At 38.9% G+C, this 15,514-nt stretch overlaps 1 protein-coding gene across 1 annotated transcript in view; it reads right to left on the bottom strand.

Annotated features, from left to right (window-relative positions):
- The window catches only part of SCML2 (Scm polycomb group protein like 2), a 63,347-nt gene extending 48,328 nt beyond the window's left edge, over nucleotides 1-15,019 (bottom strand). Inside the window, exons 1-4 of the mRNA XM_024739311.1 lie at nucleotides 14,998-15,019; nucleotides 11,963-12,021; nucleotides 9,490-9,724; nucleotides 5,754-5,842 (exon numbers count right to left, since the gene is read on the bottom strand). Of these exons, the coding sequence (XP_024595079.1) occupies nucleotides 5,754-5,842; nucleotides 9,490-9,724; nucleotides 11,963-12,021; nucleotides 14,998-15,019 (405 nt within the window). The remainder of the gene's footprint in view (nucleotides 1-5,753; nucleotides 5,843-9,489; nucleotides 9,725-11,962; nucleotides 12,022-14,997) is intronic.
- Between the last annotated feature and the right edge of the window lie 495 nt (nucleotides 15,020-15,514).

A 15,514-nucleotide genomic window follows, 5' to 3' on the forward strand; every position in this document is an offset into this window, starting at 1 on the left:
TTTGGAGAAAAAAATTATATAATTCTCTTTTTTTTTTTTTTTTTTTGCAGTACGCGTGCCTCTCACTGTTGTGGCCTCTCCCGCTGTGGAGCACAGGCTCCAGACGCGCAGGCTCAGCGGCCATGGCTCACGGGGCCAGCCGCTCCGCGGCATGTGGGATCTTCCCGGACCGGGGCATGAACCCGTGTCCCCTGCATCGGCAGGCGGACTCTCAACCACTGCGCCACCAGGGAAGCCCCTCACTTATGTTTTAAACGGAATACTCTGCTTGCTGTGTTGACTACAGACTGTAAGGTTATAAATAAAGAGATCTATGAAGAGGTTACCACAGTAATCCAAGTGAGAGCTAAAGGCAGCTTGTTCCAGCCTGATAGCAACGGAGATGGCAAGAACTGGTTGAATTTCAAATATATTTTGAAGGTAGAGCAAATAGGGTTTCCATATGGACTGGATGTAGTATGTGACAGAAATAATCACCAAGGTTTTTGGCAGGAGCAAATGGAAGGATAGTTGCTACTCCCTGAAATGGGAAAGGCCGCAGGTGGAGCAGTTTGACATGTCTGTTAGACATCCAAGTAGGGATACTGAGTAGGTAGGCTGCACATACAAGTCTGAGTTGGGAGCAAAACATATGGAGCGGAAATATAAATTTGAAAGTCACCTGCATACAAACTGTATTTAAAGCCAGGAATTAGATGAGATCACCAAGGAATTAATACAGATCAGAGTTTCTCGAACATGACACTACTGTCATTTGGGACCAGAACATTCTGTTGTAGGGGCTGTTCTGTGCAGTGTAGGATGTTTAGTAGCATCCCTGATCTTTACTCACTAGGTATAAGTAGCACCCACATACACACACAGTTGTGATAACCCAAAACGTCCCCTGTTGAGAACCACTGTATAAAGAAGAGAAGAGGGGACTTCCTTGGTGGTGTCCAGGGGTTGAGACTCCACGCTCCCAATGTAGGGGGCCCAGGTTCGATCTCCGGTCAGGGAGCTAGATCCCATATGCATGCCGCAACTAAGAGTCCGCATGCCGCAATGAAGATCCTGCACACAGCAACAAAGGTCCCACATGCTGCAGCTAGGACCCGGCACAGCCAAATAAATAAATTAATTAATTAAAAAAAAAAAAAGAAGAGAAGAGGACCAAACACTCTAACATTCTATCACACCCGTTCACATCCAGGTTACAGTGCATCATATCACCACTTTCTTCTCAGCACCCCAAACCAACTTATCCCCTTGTCCTTGTTCTGTTACCTCCAAACCTTAGTTCAATATCACCATCCACTTTACTATTTATTCTCAGTTTCCAAGCACTGCTGGAGAAAAGTCCCACATGCTTATTACATGTAGTGCTACACATATTTAGTCCTCATCCTCAGGTGAACCCTCCAAAATACTGTCATATGTCCCTAGGTCGATCCCTCTCCCATCCCACATGGCACCTATTCCAAACTTTTATCATTTGCCTTAAGACCAATAATGTTTCCTCACTATACATTCATCAATTTATTTGTTAACTGACTTTCTCCTAAACCACAGAGTAAGCTCTCTGCCTTGGTGCTGGAATAGAGTAGACTTTCAATCAATGTATGAATCCTTCCCTCCAGCCTTTGTCAGTATCCTATTTCACAGTAAATCGAGGCCATCAGGAATGAACTCTATCAATATTCTGCCCCCATAATTACAAATTTAACTCTATCTGGGGACACTTTTCAGCTGGTCTTCAGTTCTTGCTAATGTAACTGATGAACCTCCTATCTACCAAATAGTCAAGAATCAGCTTTCCTTTTAACTGACCTCTACTAAGTACCTGATATGGGTACTTATACATCATGAAGGTGAGTGGGTATTTCTCAAGGTTCTAAACTTGACACTCTTCTCTTCTCCTTCTATATATTCTCTTTGGACTAGCTCATTCATGCTCAAGGCTTCCACCCCTACCATTTAAGCTGAAAACTCCCAAATCCACGTACCCAAGCCAAACCTTATTTCTAGGTTCTAAATACTTTATGTCTAATGTCTGGTGGTAGACATTCCTCCTCAAACTTCCCAGAGGCACTTCAACATGTCAAAAACTAAACCTAACTTCTCCCTCTCTATGTATTCATCTTCCTGTACTCCCCCATCCTTTCTTCATTCATCGAACAAACAAGTACGTACCAGGACGTATGATAGGCACTGCAAATACAAAGCCATGTTAACTTTTAAAAACGAACTCACAGTCTAGGAACCAAGAGACAGTGAAAATAATAATATAATCCAATAACCACAAAGACTGACATATGGGGGACTTTCCTGGTGGTGCAGTGGTTAAGAATCCGCCTGCCAGTGCAGGGGACACAGGTTCAAGCCCTGGTCCGGGAAGACTCCACATTCCGTGGAGCAACTAAGCCCATGCGCCACAACTACTGAGCCTGCACTCTAGAGCCCGCGAGCCACAACTACTGAAGCCCGCGCGCCTAGAGCCCGTGCTCCACAACAAGAGAAGCCACCGCCATGAGAAGCCCGCGCACCGCAATGAAGAGTAGCCTCTGCTCGACGCAACTAGAGAAAGGCCCGCATGCAGCAATGAAGACCCAACACAGCCAAAAATAAATAAATAAATAAATTTATTTTAAAAAAAGACTGACATATGCACAAGGCGCTACAGAAGTATAAGAATACAGAGGCAAAAATATGGAAGGTATCCTGGAGGATTTAATGCCTGAAATGAATCTTAAAATAAAAATAGGAATTAACCAGAGATAATCAGCCTAAAAAAAGGAATATTGTATGGACAGGCTATTATAAGCAATTCAGAACATAAAATCCAAAGCAAGAAGTGGCAACTGTAAACCAGAGAGATCACAGAGCACCTTAAAGGCCATATTAACAAACTTATACTTCATCCTGAATGCAAATGGGAACTTCAAAGGAGTTTTAAGTATGGAATGATGTGATATGGCTTCTGTATCAGATATTTCTAGCAGTTGTGTTTAAGGGTGACAATTATAGGCAGTTATAAGGCTAGTTGAACAGTCTAGGCAAGAGGAAAGCCTGCACAAGGGGCAGTGGTATTAAGGTTAGAAAGAAGAGACACAACAAAGAAATAATTAGCAAGCTAAGTAGGTGGGCCTTCCTAATTAATTGGCTATCCAGAGGCCAGGGTCAAGGAGGAGTGAGGATTTAAGATGGCTCCTGGCCAAGTTCCAAGCTTGGCTGAAAAGAGCACCCCACAAATCAGTAAGAGTAAGAAAAGAAATCCAGTAGAAAAAAGGCAAAGGCTATAATCAGGCGATTCACAGAAAAATAAAAGGCCATTAAACACATTTTAAAAGTTCAATTTCACTGGTAATCACTTCAAGGCAAATTACAATGGGATACCATTACCATTCCCACCTCCAAAAAAAGATTTACAAAATTTTAAAAGATAGATAACATTCATTGCTAGTAAAGGTGTGGGAATATGAATATATCTATACACTAATACTGGAGCATAGTTTGGAACACCCTTTTAAGGTGCAATTTAACAGTATATTTCAACACTTAAAGCATACATTCCCTTTGAACCAGGAATTCTACTTCTAAGAATGTAGGCATTCACACTTATATAAAAAGTTCTATATGAACTATAGAACATTCTATAAGAATGTCCACTGTAGATGACTTAAACAAGAATATGGAGACAATCTAAACATCAATCCTTAGGGAGAGGTTAAATCACTTACGGTAATCCATACCACAGAAGAGTACAATACAACCTAAAATATATATGAAACGAAACGGAAATTTCAAAAAAATCCATATTTTAGGGGAAAAACTAAATCACAAAATATATTCCAATTTATGTTTAAGAAATAAAAGCCCATATATGTTTGTGAATGCACAGATAAAGGTCAAGAAGAACATTTTGGAGAGAACAGTAGGATGGAGGAATGGACGGGATAAATGGACACTCATTTTTCACTTTAGTTAAGTATATAGTTTGATTTTTCCCCACACACAAAGGTAAATTACTTTTATAATATTAAAAATGAAAAACATAATGTGACATGCGGCATGTGACTAGCTGATAAAGCAACTTAATAAGTAAAATAGATCCAGTGGCTTTTCTAAAGCCACAGCCTAAGCTAGTAAGTATTTAATAAAGACTACTACTAAACACCTCTTTTGTTGTTAGCTATCCTCATTGTATGCTTTACACAATGCCCAAAGGGATTGCATTCACCTGTGCCCCTTGCTGGTAGGGCAAGCCCACTTACAGCATTCATGCTGCTCAAAGCTATACTCCAAGATTTTTTCTTTGCAATGCAGGAATCATGTCAATTGACACTGCACATCTTTATATCTTTAATCTTCTTGAAAAGTTTTTAAAACGTACAATCAATGTTTACCATTCCTGATATGAATGGTTGTAATAAAATTTAAGTGACTGAGAGAACAATGAGGACAGACAGTGAGAAAGAAATATTTTGACCCGTAATTTAACTAAAACTTGGCTTTCATTCATTGTTTCTTAACACAGTGTACTCTTTCAACATTTTCTCAAGAGCATAAACTATTTTTGGAATTTTCCCTCTTTGTTATATAACAAGTATTTCCTTGTAACAAATTCTTTCTGATGACTGTTTATAACATTCTTTTACTTCTGCAACCAAATCTCTCCAAGTAACTTTCAAGTGGTTGTTTTGTCCCATCATTTTCTCCAATATCAAAGACACCACTAACATAGCAAACTGAGGCGAAGCTTCACTTCTGAAGGTACATAAAAAATAATAACGAACATTTGCTTCCGGTAGAGTACCCCTTTTTGTATCTGAGGTCAAGAAGGAAGGTACTAATTCATTTTGACTACTGGATGATTAAAACTGAGCCTTTTTTATGACTTGCTGTTACGGGCTGAATTGTGTTTCTGTGTCTCACCCCCCACCCAACCAAAATTCATATGTTTAAGTCCTAACCCCAGTACCTCAGAATGTGATTGCATTTGGAGATAGGGTCTTTAAAGAGATAATTAAGTTAAAATAAGGCCATTATGGTAGGGCCTAATCCAATATGACCAATGTCCTCATAAGAGGAGGAAGTTAGGATGCAGATACGTAGCTCATGTATCTTTTCCTCCCAAAGAGGAGAAGACGACTATCTATAAAACAAGGAGAGGGGCCTCAAAAGAAACCAAGCCTGCTGACACCTTGATCTCAACTTCTAGCCTCCAGAGCTGTGAGAAAATAAATTTCTGTTCAAGCCACTGTTATGGACTGAGTTACATCTTCCCAAAATTCATAATTTGAAGCCCTAACTCCCAATGTGACTATATATAGAAACAGGACATTTAAGGAGGTAATAAAGGTTAAGTGAGGTCCTAACAGTGGGGCCCTAAGCCCATAGGACTAGTGTCTTTTCTAGAGAAAGGGAAACCAGAGATCCCTCTCTTCCACGCACGCACAGAGAAGAGGCCGTGTGAAGACAGAGCGAAAAGACTATAAGCTGAGAAGAGAGGCCTCACCAGAAACCAACCCTGATGACACTTTGATCTTGGACTTCTTGCCTCCAGAAATGTAAAAAAGTGAATTTCAGTTATTTAAGCCACCCAGTCTGTGGTACTTTGCTACAGCAGCCCGAGCAGACTAATACACTTGCCAATCAAGTAATTTTAAAACCATTTTTGCTTTCCATATCAGAGAAGACAAAGCATTTAAGCACCCACTGAAACAATAAAACCACAGCCCAGTTGATGGAAGCTTTTCATAACTCTTTCTCACCTTCTTAAAGAATGTTGCAGGTGCCATTTCAGATCCACTCAGTGTTCGCAAGAGGAACATTGGCCAAGATGATGTGTTCATCTGGTACCCTATTTTATAAAATAAAGCAGAAATCAATTTTAAAAAGCCTCCCTGTGATATTACAGCAAGGTGGTATTTAAAAAAATGTTTCATTTACCATTCTCCTCCAGAGAATGACTTTCTTATTGACGAACTCAAAATGGGCAAGAGGAGCTGGTGTACCCTCCAATCAGTGCTACTGTATCCACTGTACTATTAAACAAGAATGCTACAGTGGGGGTAGAAATTCTCATCTTAAAGAAGCCACTAGCTAGGGTTCACCAACATACACATATATGTTGGGAATGGGCCATAATACTAGGAGAAATCCAAGCCAGAGCCCAGGAGAGCTTCCATTCCCCACCAACAATCACACACGCAGGGTAAAAAGGCCGCAAAAGACTTCCAGTCCCTGTATATGTATAGCTGATTCACTTTGTTATAAAGCAGAAACTAACACACCATTGTAAAGCAATTAAACCCCAATAAAGATGTTTAAAAAAAAAAAAAAAAAAGACTTCCAGTCCCTCTTTTTCCTCAGAGCCCCTGCCTTATTTCCTTTCCGAAAGACAGTTTTCTGTCAAACTCAGCAAATGTACACTTATGATGGTGCATTTCACCATATGTAAATTTCGCCTCAAAAGGAAAAGACACGTAAATAAACAGTGAACTCTAGTTAATGATATGCATGTGAACGTATTTAGGAGAAATGCACTGATGTCAATAACTTACCCTGAAGTGCATTTAAAAATATGATGGACTGATGAATCGACAGGAGGACAGATGGACAGATAAGTGATAAAGCAAGTATAGTAAAATGATAACTGGTAGAACCTAGGTAGTGGGTATGTGGGGGTTCACTGCAAAATTCTTTCACCTTTTTTGTAGGTTTGAAATTTTTCATACATTATATTGGGAAAAAAGACAGCTCTCACTTTAGTAAACTTTGCTCACACTAAATGATCTTATCTTAGAACTTTTATCAGATACTATCAAAATAGACTCAACAGGTGTCTTCTCTAGAGATCTCATCAATTAATGGTGAATATCACAGCATCTGGCATGTGCAGCGGGGAGCAGCGGTCTGCTAGTTTTAGTATTTTCTGGGGGCAATCTGTTACATGCAACACTTGCCTCCCTTGATGCCAGAATTGGTGAGAACTTGGCATGCATCCCTGATGAATACATGCATTAAGATAGGGAGGCACATGAATCACATTGGCAATGGGTCCATCAATAGGATAAAATACGCAAGGAAGTTCAGACAGAAAGTCATCCTATAATAATCATGTACCAAAACACCCTTAATCTGACTAGGAAAATAATTGTTGCTAGGGAAAAATGGGGGAGGGTTGTTACACACTCTCTTAAAATAAATCAGTATTATTAGTGATATCTAATAAATAGTTATCCACAGCATGGATTCTCCACACTGTGGTTAGAACAGTATATAAGAATCATCCTCTGGTCCTTATGCCTTTCTCTTAACCCCCATCTTATCCTATTACATGATGTACCACGATTTTCTTTTTTAATTTAGCATTTTTTTTAGTTCTTTAATTGCCTAAAGTCAAACATAGATTAAAAGGTCAAAAAAGATCAAAGTGCACGTTAAAAATTCAAACATAGATAAAACTAATCCATGATATTAGGAAGTCTGGACAGTAGTTACCTTTGGGAAGGAGGAGGATATGACTGGGGATCAGCAGGAATGGGGCTTCTAGGGTGCTGACAATGTTCTATTTCTTGATTTGGGTGTTGGTTATACAAGTGTGTTCATTTATAAGCTGTACACTTTTCTCCATGTATGTTGAAACTTTAAAAAACACCTTTTAGGGACTTCCCTGGTGGCGCAGTGGTGAAGAATGCACCTGCCAATGCAGAGGACATGGGTTCGATCCCTGGTCCAGGAAGATTCCACATGTCACAGAGCAACTAAGCCTGTGTGCCACAACTACTGAGCCCACACGCCACAACTACGGAAGCCCGCGCGCCCTAGAGCCCATGCACCACAACTACTGAGCCCACGCACTCTAGGGCCTGTGTGCCACAACTACTGAGCCTGTGTGCTGCAACTACTGAAGCCTGGGTGCCTAGGGCCCATGCTCCACAACAAGAGACGCCACTGCAATGAGAAGCCCATGCACCACAACGAAGAGTAGCCCCCACTCGCCACAACTAGAGAAAGCCTGTGAGCAGCAACAAAGACCCAACGCAGCCAAAAAAAACACAAAAAAAACACTTTTAAATAATAACCTTTAAGGTTTAAATAAATAAACCTTTTAAAAAGGAAAATGAAATAAGTTGTGTTATATTAAAATGGAAACTATTCAAAAGCGCCTGATGAGCAAATTGGCAAAAACTGTATTTTTTTATTATGTGCTGTCAAAAAACACACTCATCAGCATGTACTGCTATTTATTTCATATTTTTAATTAATAAACTCTAAAAGTAATTTGAAAAAAGAATGATTATAAACTTGGTTATGTGTTTGAAATGCTGACAATCACAATAGGTATGTTTCCTTAAAACAAAATACAAACACATAGTATCATATTGTAAACAGAGAAATAAAATCCAAACAGGGAAGAACTAAGTCTCAGGTTTATATTATGTCTCTTACAGAATTCTGTATGATTTAAGAAATACTATAAACAACGAAAAGTGTGAATGATATGAAGAAAGAAAAGGGGAAAAGCATAAAACACATACACCCTAAACCATCTTCTTGGAATAACACATCTCTGATTAGTTTTTTCAAATATTTTAAACCAAATTAGGAATAAGTAACAATTACAACAAGGACAGTATAAAAAGATATTGCTAAAAGTGTAGTTATTATTATCTTACATTTTTGGTTCTCAGGGAATTTTTCACTAGTAGGAGACAAAAAAAATCCATTCTCTCACTGTGCTTTATAATAGAGAATTTTCATTTTTAGCATTGTAAAGAAACAAAAGCCAATACCCACCATTCACTCACAATGTAGAAGTAATAAACTAAACCCTTATATTCTACAGAATACCATGGTACTCTTATTAAAAGAGAAAAATTTTGCACAAAATTAGTGTCACACACTTCTTACCTTTTAAAAACCTGGTCAAAATTGAGAGCTTTGTATTAAAAATCTTTGCTGAAGAGTTCCATCCATCTCCTCCTTTTCAAAGATCTATAGGTACTGACTCCTACCCCTCTCACCATGACTTCTTCCCACATAGGTGTAATGAAATTTCCTAGTCTGAAACTGGAGTCCCGATGTAAAATCATACCCTTCTGCTGTGCTCATCCCCATACCAAAAATGATGAATGGCTCATTAGACAATATTGAGGGAGGAAGAGACTCATATCAAATGCTACAAACTTCTCCCCCAGAAGGGTTTCTGAATCTGCATGTGTAATCCAGTAGAGCTGCTTCTGACATTTCAAGTTTTAAGGCAGAATGAGTCTTGCTCTGGAGTGGGGAACCTTTAGCACACAAATGCCAAATATGTACTTAGGTGAAACTCTGTAACATATGGTACTGAGTTACTTTCTCATACATTCTCCACAGTAACCACCTGACTATCTATTTGTAAGAATGCCCAGAAGAAGAGATTTTTAAAAGGCCAGTTAAAATTACTTCTATTGAATATTACATTAAGAAAAATATGTTATTTTAAGAACTGTTTATCCTTACCCAGTGGAGGCCGAAGTAAGTCCCCCTCCTTTTCACATGTCCCAACAGGCTGTATGTCCGGAGAATCAACAAGCCGCCAAAAATCATTTCTGTTGTCACTACCATCCAGTCTTAAACGTAGCCTGGCACCAGTAATTCCAACGACTGTGGCGATACATACTGAAATCATATTGCGAGGGTCATGGGCTTCCAATTTCATACCAACTTTGAAGTCATTAGCTGGTGGAATCTGGGACTATATATATACACACATATAAATAAAATTTTGTTAAAACGCATCAACTATAAGAAAATCAAATGGTCAGTTTGATTTTTAAGTACGTTTTAAGTAACAGTCACAGCAGTTGGTGAACAAAGTAAGAGCTATAAGGGTTAAGAAAAAGATCTCCAAACCCTCTCCTTGGCTTGACATGATGGGAACTCATAGGCCTGTTCATGAGACAGATGTACATACATAACTTTGTGATCTGTCACCTGCACATGTTTATGGTCCTTCTTGTTTGATTTGTACTCTATTCTAGTCCATACATTAACCCAAACACCTTTCAGCAAACTGAACATAATCTATGAGGCCCCCCAGTCTTCTACGGAGTAAATCAGAATCATAATGTCTTCTACCAGTGCTGGGTTTGGGTTCAGAGGCTATGTAAAGAAAATGGGCAAAATATCTAGAGCTTGAAGCTTCTCAGCTGAATGATCAGCACCCAATACCTCATAGCATTTATCACAACTGTAACTGGGCATTTGTTTAATGTCTACTTAAGCTCAAAGACAGCAAGAATCATGTCTGTCTTATTCATCAATGGATTCCCATAGAAGGTCACCAGTATGTGTCAGGCACTGTACTAGGTACTGCAGATGCAGCAGTTAATAAAACAGACAAAAATCCTGGCTCTCTTGGAGCTTACCTTCCAGCAGTCACTCACTGATTTCTAAAATAAGATGTTAGAGCGAGAGCCCTGAGAAATATCTGCAGATGTCTGTCAATTAGATTAAGTAATATCATTTTTAATCAGAATTTCTCAAACAGAGAGTTTGAGAATTTTGAAAAGTTAACTAGTTTCAACCTTTAAGAATATATTTTTTCAAATTTATTTTCATGCAATTTCCAGAATAGGAAAATCTATAGAGACAGAAAATAGATAAGTGGTTGCCTAGGGAGAGGCACTGGGAGGAAATGGGGGAGTGGCTGTTAATTGGGTACAGGATTTCTTTTTAGGGTGATGAAAATGTTCTAAAATTGATTACGGTGATGGTTACACAACTCTGGGAATGTACTACTGAGAAGGACTGAATTGTATATTTGAAATGGGTGGATTGTATGATATACGAATCATATCTCAATAAAACTGTTATATTAAAAAAATGGAAAGGAATTTGTAGGGATAAGGAAGAACGTTCTAACCTAATGGCCTCCATTTTCTTTGGAGGGTTTTGGGGGTTGGAAGGAAGACCTGAGGAACAAAACAAGGCCAATGAGAAAGAGAGCTAAGGAAACACTGAGGACACAGCTACAGTGAGAAAGAATGACTCCATGGGGATTACCTCTATAGGCAATCTTCCTGTAGGAACAGAAAGTCATGGGTGAACTACTTACTCCAAGAGTAGGGCTGGCAGGGCAGGTACAACAGAAAGACAAGGGGCAAGGGGTCTGCCTGGAAATCTCTGGTAAACACAGTAAGTTTGCTGTAGTATTTTTTAAATTCAGCCTTTTGTCTATGTATGACTTATTTTCTCATTTTCCTTAAGAGCAGGTGCAATGAGTCAGATTCTATCTCCTGAGTCTCTGATGTAGTACTATATACATGCTGTTCACAATAAAAAAACTTAAAACATGAATTAATAACTCAGACTTCATAAATAAAGTTAACATTTACTGAACATTTACTATAAGCCTAGGCATTATATTAGGTGCTTTACACTCGTTTTCTTTAATTCTAATAGTTCCACGATATAAGTAGTATTATCCCTGTGCTACACAGGAGAAAAAGGAGACTAAGAATGTTGAGTAATTTGCCCAAGGTCACAAGGCCAGTAAAGAATGAGGCCAAGATTCTAGAACAGGTCTGTCAGACCCCCTCAATGCCTAAGCTTTAATCCACTGGACTGTCTTTTGACCATCAAAAAAGGACTTTCACATTGACTCTAGTGTTAGAAGAGTTTTTATTAATAATCAAATTATTTTAAATTGGTAATTCATGGTAATTAATAACTATATATCTTTAATTTGGCAACATTTGCACTGAAATACAGGGTTATCTTTTAACTTAATCCCTCTCTACGTGAAACCAAAGTAAAATTTCCAAAATTAAACACTATCTTTTTGACCTTTCCTATTGCTTAGATTTTATATTTACAGGAGCTTACTAAACAGAGATTATACCAAAAGCAGTAAGAAAAGAGTTTATATCAACACTGAGTGAGGAAGAAAAATATGTTGTACTGAACTAATTTAAAACCTACCATCTTGCACAGAAGATGTGCCTGACTGAGGAGCTTTCTCTTGATTCTCCTTCTTTGCATCCATTGACTCTTTAAAAAAAAGAAAGAAAATAGTGAGAAATAACAGAAGGCCAGAGAAACAGTTTGAAAGAGTACTTATAAAAACCATAAACTAAACTATTTTCTAATAGAAGTCAGTTTTAATTTTATAATTAATATCCTCATTTTCTGCATAGGACTTCACTTTCCAATATATAATGTACCTTTTTTAAATTTTTATTTATTTATCTATCTATTTTTATTTTTGGCTGAGTTGGGTCTTTTGTTGCTGCGTGCAGGCTTCTCTCCAGTTGCGGCGAGCGGCGGCCACTCCTCGTTGCAGTGCGCGGGCCTCCCCTGCTGCGGAGCATGGGCTCTAGGCGTGTGGGCCTCAGTAGTTGTGGCACGTGCGCTCAGCAGTTGTGGCTGGAGGGCTCTAGAGCACAGGCTCAGCAGCTGTGGCACACGGGCGTTGTCGCTCCGCGGCATGTGAGATCTTCCCAGAGCTGGGCTCGAACCCGTGTCCCCTGCATTGGCAGGCGGACTCCCAACCACTGAGCCACCAGGGAAGCCCATAATGTACCTTATAATTTGCTTATTTGTTGATTGTATGTCTCACTTCACTCAAATGTAAGCTCCAAAAGATCAGGAATTTTTAAATTTTACTTTGTCTCCTTTGTTCACTGCTGTATCCTCAGTGCCTAGAAAAGGACCTGGCATACAGAACACCCTTGAGCATTTGTTAAATGAATGAACAAACGAACCAAAATGAGCTGAGCTGATCCTTACAATGTTCAGATTAATGTGCCTCAGAAATAAAGCGCATGCTTTTGAGAATTTAAAACAAAAGGGGGGCTTCCCTGGTGGCGCAGTGGCTGAGAGTCCGCCTGCTGATGCAGGGGACACGGGTTTGTGCCCTGGTCCGGGAGGATCCCACATGCCGCGGAGCGGCTGGGCCCATGAGCCATGGCCGCTGAGCCTGCATGTCCGTAGCCTGTGCTCCGCAACGGGAGAGGCCACAACAGTGAGAGGCCCGGGTACCGCAAAAAAAAAAAAAAGGGAAGCTAAAATACAATGTAATTCAATGGACTAGGCAAAGTTTTTCTCTGTGCTAGGCTGAGGAACTCAAACAGTACTGGACCTTGGGACTTCAAGTCTAAGATGTATTTCATCCACATTTATTACAGTATATATTTCTTAAATGACTCATTTAAAAATTAATCATAATACTATTATTATGCTGAAAAATTAACCAAAATTCTTTAATATTATCAAATAAGCAGTCAGTATTCTCATTTTCCCCATTGTCCTAAATATTTTAAATGTGTCTGTTTCAATCAGGACCCAAATAAAGTCCATACAGAGCAATGGCAGATACATTTCTTAAATCTCTTTTGATCTATAGACTCCTCCTCCTCCTCCTTCTTTCCCCCTTCCCCTAGCAATTTTTTGCCGATGATACCAGTTCAGATTTTTCCAGCCTGGAGTTTGCTGACTACTTCCTCATAATGCTGGGTTCTTCTGGTCCTTATATTTTCTCTAAATTCGTATTGCTATTTCGAGCCAGAAGAGCTTAACCAGATTCAGGTTTGGCTTCTTTGGGAGGAAGAGAGAAGATGACTTCATAGGTACTTCTCACAGGGGGTTCCTAATATACCTAGTTCTCTCTCTTTTTGTGATATGAGCTGCCATGGATGATTATTGCCTAGATCCATTAGTTCATTAGTGGCTGCAAAATGGAGGTATTCTAATTATCGTCCTGTCTTTATTAGCCAGAAAACTTCTATAGAGAGAAACCTCCCCTCTTCAACCATTCAGTTACCTTGAGGTAGAGCTCACAAAGGGAAGTCACAATCAACACTTTGTTCTTTTCCTTTATTTTCTAGTTTTCAAGATAATGAATTGTATCCGTGGGACTTCCCTGGCGGTCCAGTGGTTAAGACTCTGTGCTTCCAATATAGGGGGCATGGATTCGATCCTGGTTGGCGAACTAAGATCCCACATGCCGTGCAGCCAAAAAATTTTAAAAATTAAAAAAAAAAAAGAGTCGTATCCCTACCATTCTCCACAGATGACAAATAAATTTTGTTTTGTTTTTTAGTATCATTATGAACTAATGAATTTAACCACACTTCATGTGTTTCCATCTATTGCTGTTTTACCCTTACTGATGCTTGAATTGTCAAGTGACAAGCTTCTTAAAAAAGAATGTATGAATGATGCCAGGTGTACCATTTAAGGTAACAGATCTACTTTCTGGTTATGACTGAGTGACTCTTCAAGATACGTGAACACTCGACTGGGATGTATGGGCTGCTCTCTATTTAAATAATTTGGCTAGTATGAAGACAGTACACATTTATATTTACTAAATAGTTCTACAGTAAGATTTTCTAATAGGAAAGAAAGTGAAATTATAAAGGCCTGGTTCCTGCTCTAGGGAAGCTAAGAATCTAGGTACAGAGACTATACTAAACTAATACACTTGACAAAAATGGAAATAGCAGAGCACAACATTCAGCATGCAGCCAGAGAAAAAGTCATGAGAGACAGAAGACTTAAACTGGGTCTTGAAGGAAGAACAGGATTTAGAACAACAAAGGTATGAAGAATGTATTAACAGGAAAGAAAACACAACTCAAAACAGAGAGTGCAAATGAGTGTGGCATATTCATGGGACAGTGAGCAAACTTCTCACTAGATCAGGACAGGATGAAGCATTTTTTAAATCACCCATATTAGAGTAAGAAAATCTGAACTGTGATCTTGGCTGTCACAGATTGTTATATGACCTGTTCACTTAAACTCCCTCAGTGTCAGCTTTCTCATTTATAAAACTAAGAAGGGAAGACAAGATTACCTTTAATAGCTATTCAGTTCTAAAATTCCAATTCTAAGCACCTAACGTCTTCTATAGCTTTACTTTTAAAAAGGCTTTTTTTCCCCCATACATTCAATCTACCAAAAGATACTCATTCCCAATGAATAAATGAAAATATTTATCATCTTTAGACAAGTAAATCTTACCTTCATTCACTGTTCGCCCCATGGTATCCCTCTCTGGTGTTCTTTCCTACAAGGTGAAAAATCAATTACTACCTCCTTTTAACGTAATACATTTCTGAATGGTGGTATTATTACAAATCAGCTATAATGGGACTACATCAAACTAAAAAGCTTTTGCACAGTGAAGGAAACTATCAACAAAATGAAATAGCGACCTACTGAATGGTGAAAGATATTTGCAAATAATATATCCAATAAGGGGTTGATATCCAAAATATACAAATATCTCATACAACTCAAGATCAAAAAAACAAACAACCCGATTTAAAAATGGGCAGAGAATGTGAACAGACACTTTTCCAAAGAAGATATACAAATGGCCAATAGGCACATGAAAAGATGTTCAACAACACTAGTCATCAGGGAAATGCAAATCAAAACTTCAATGACATACCACCTCACACCTGTCAGAATGGCTATTATCAAAAGACAACAAATAGGGCTTCCCTGGTGGCGCAGTGGTTGAGAGTCCGCCTGC

This window comes from Neophocaena asiaeorientalis, unplaced genomic scaffold (assembly GCF_003031525.2).
Source record: "Neophocaena asiaeorientalis asiaeorientalis breed wild unplaced genomic scaffold, Neophocaena_asiaeorientalis_V1.1 scaffold771, whole genome shotgun sequence".
NCBI lineage: Eukaryota > Metazoa > Chordata > Mammalia > Artiodactyla > Phocoenidae > Neophocaena > Neophocaena asiaeorientalis.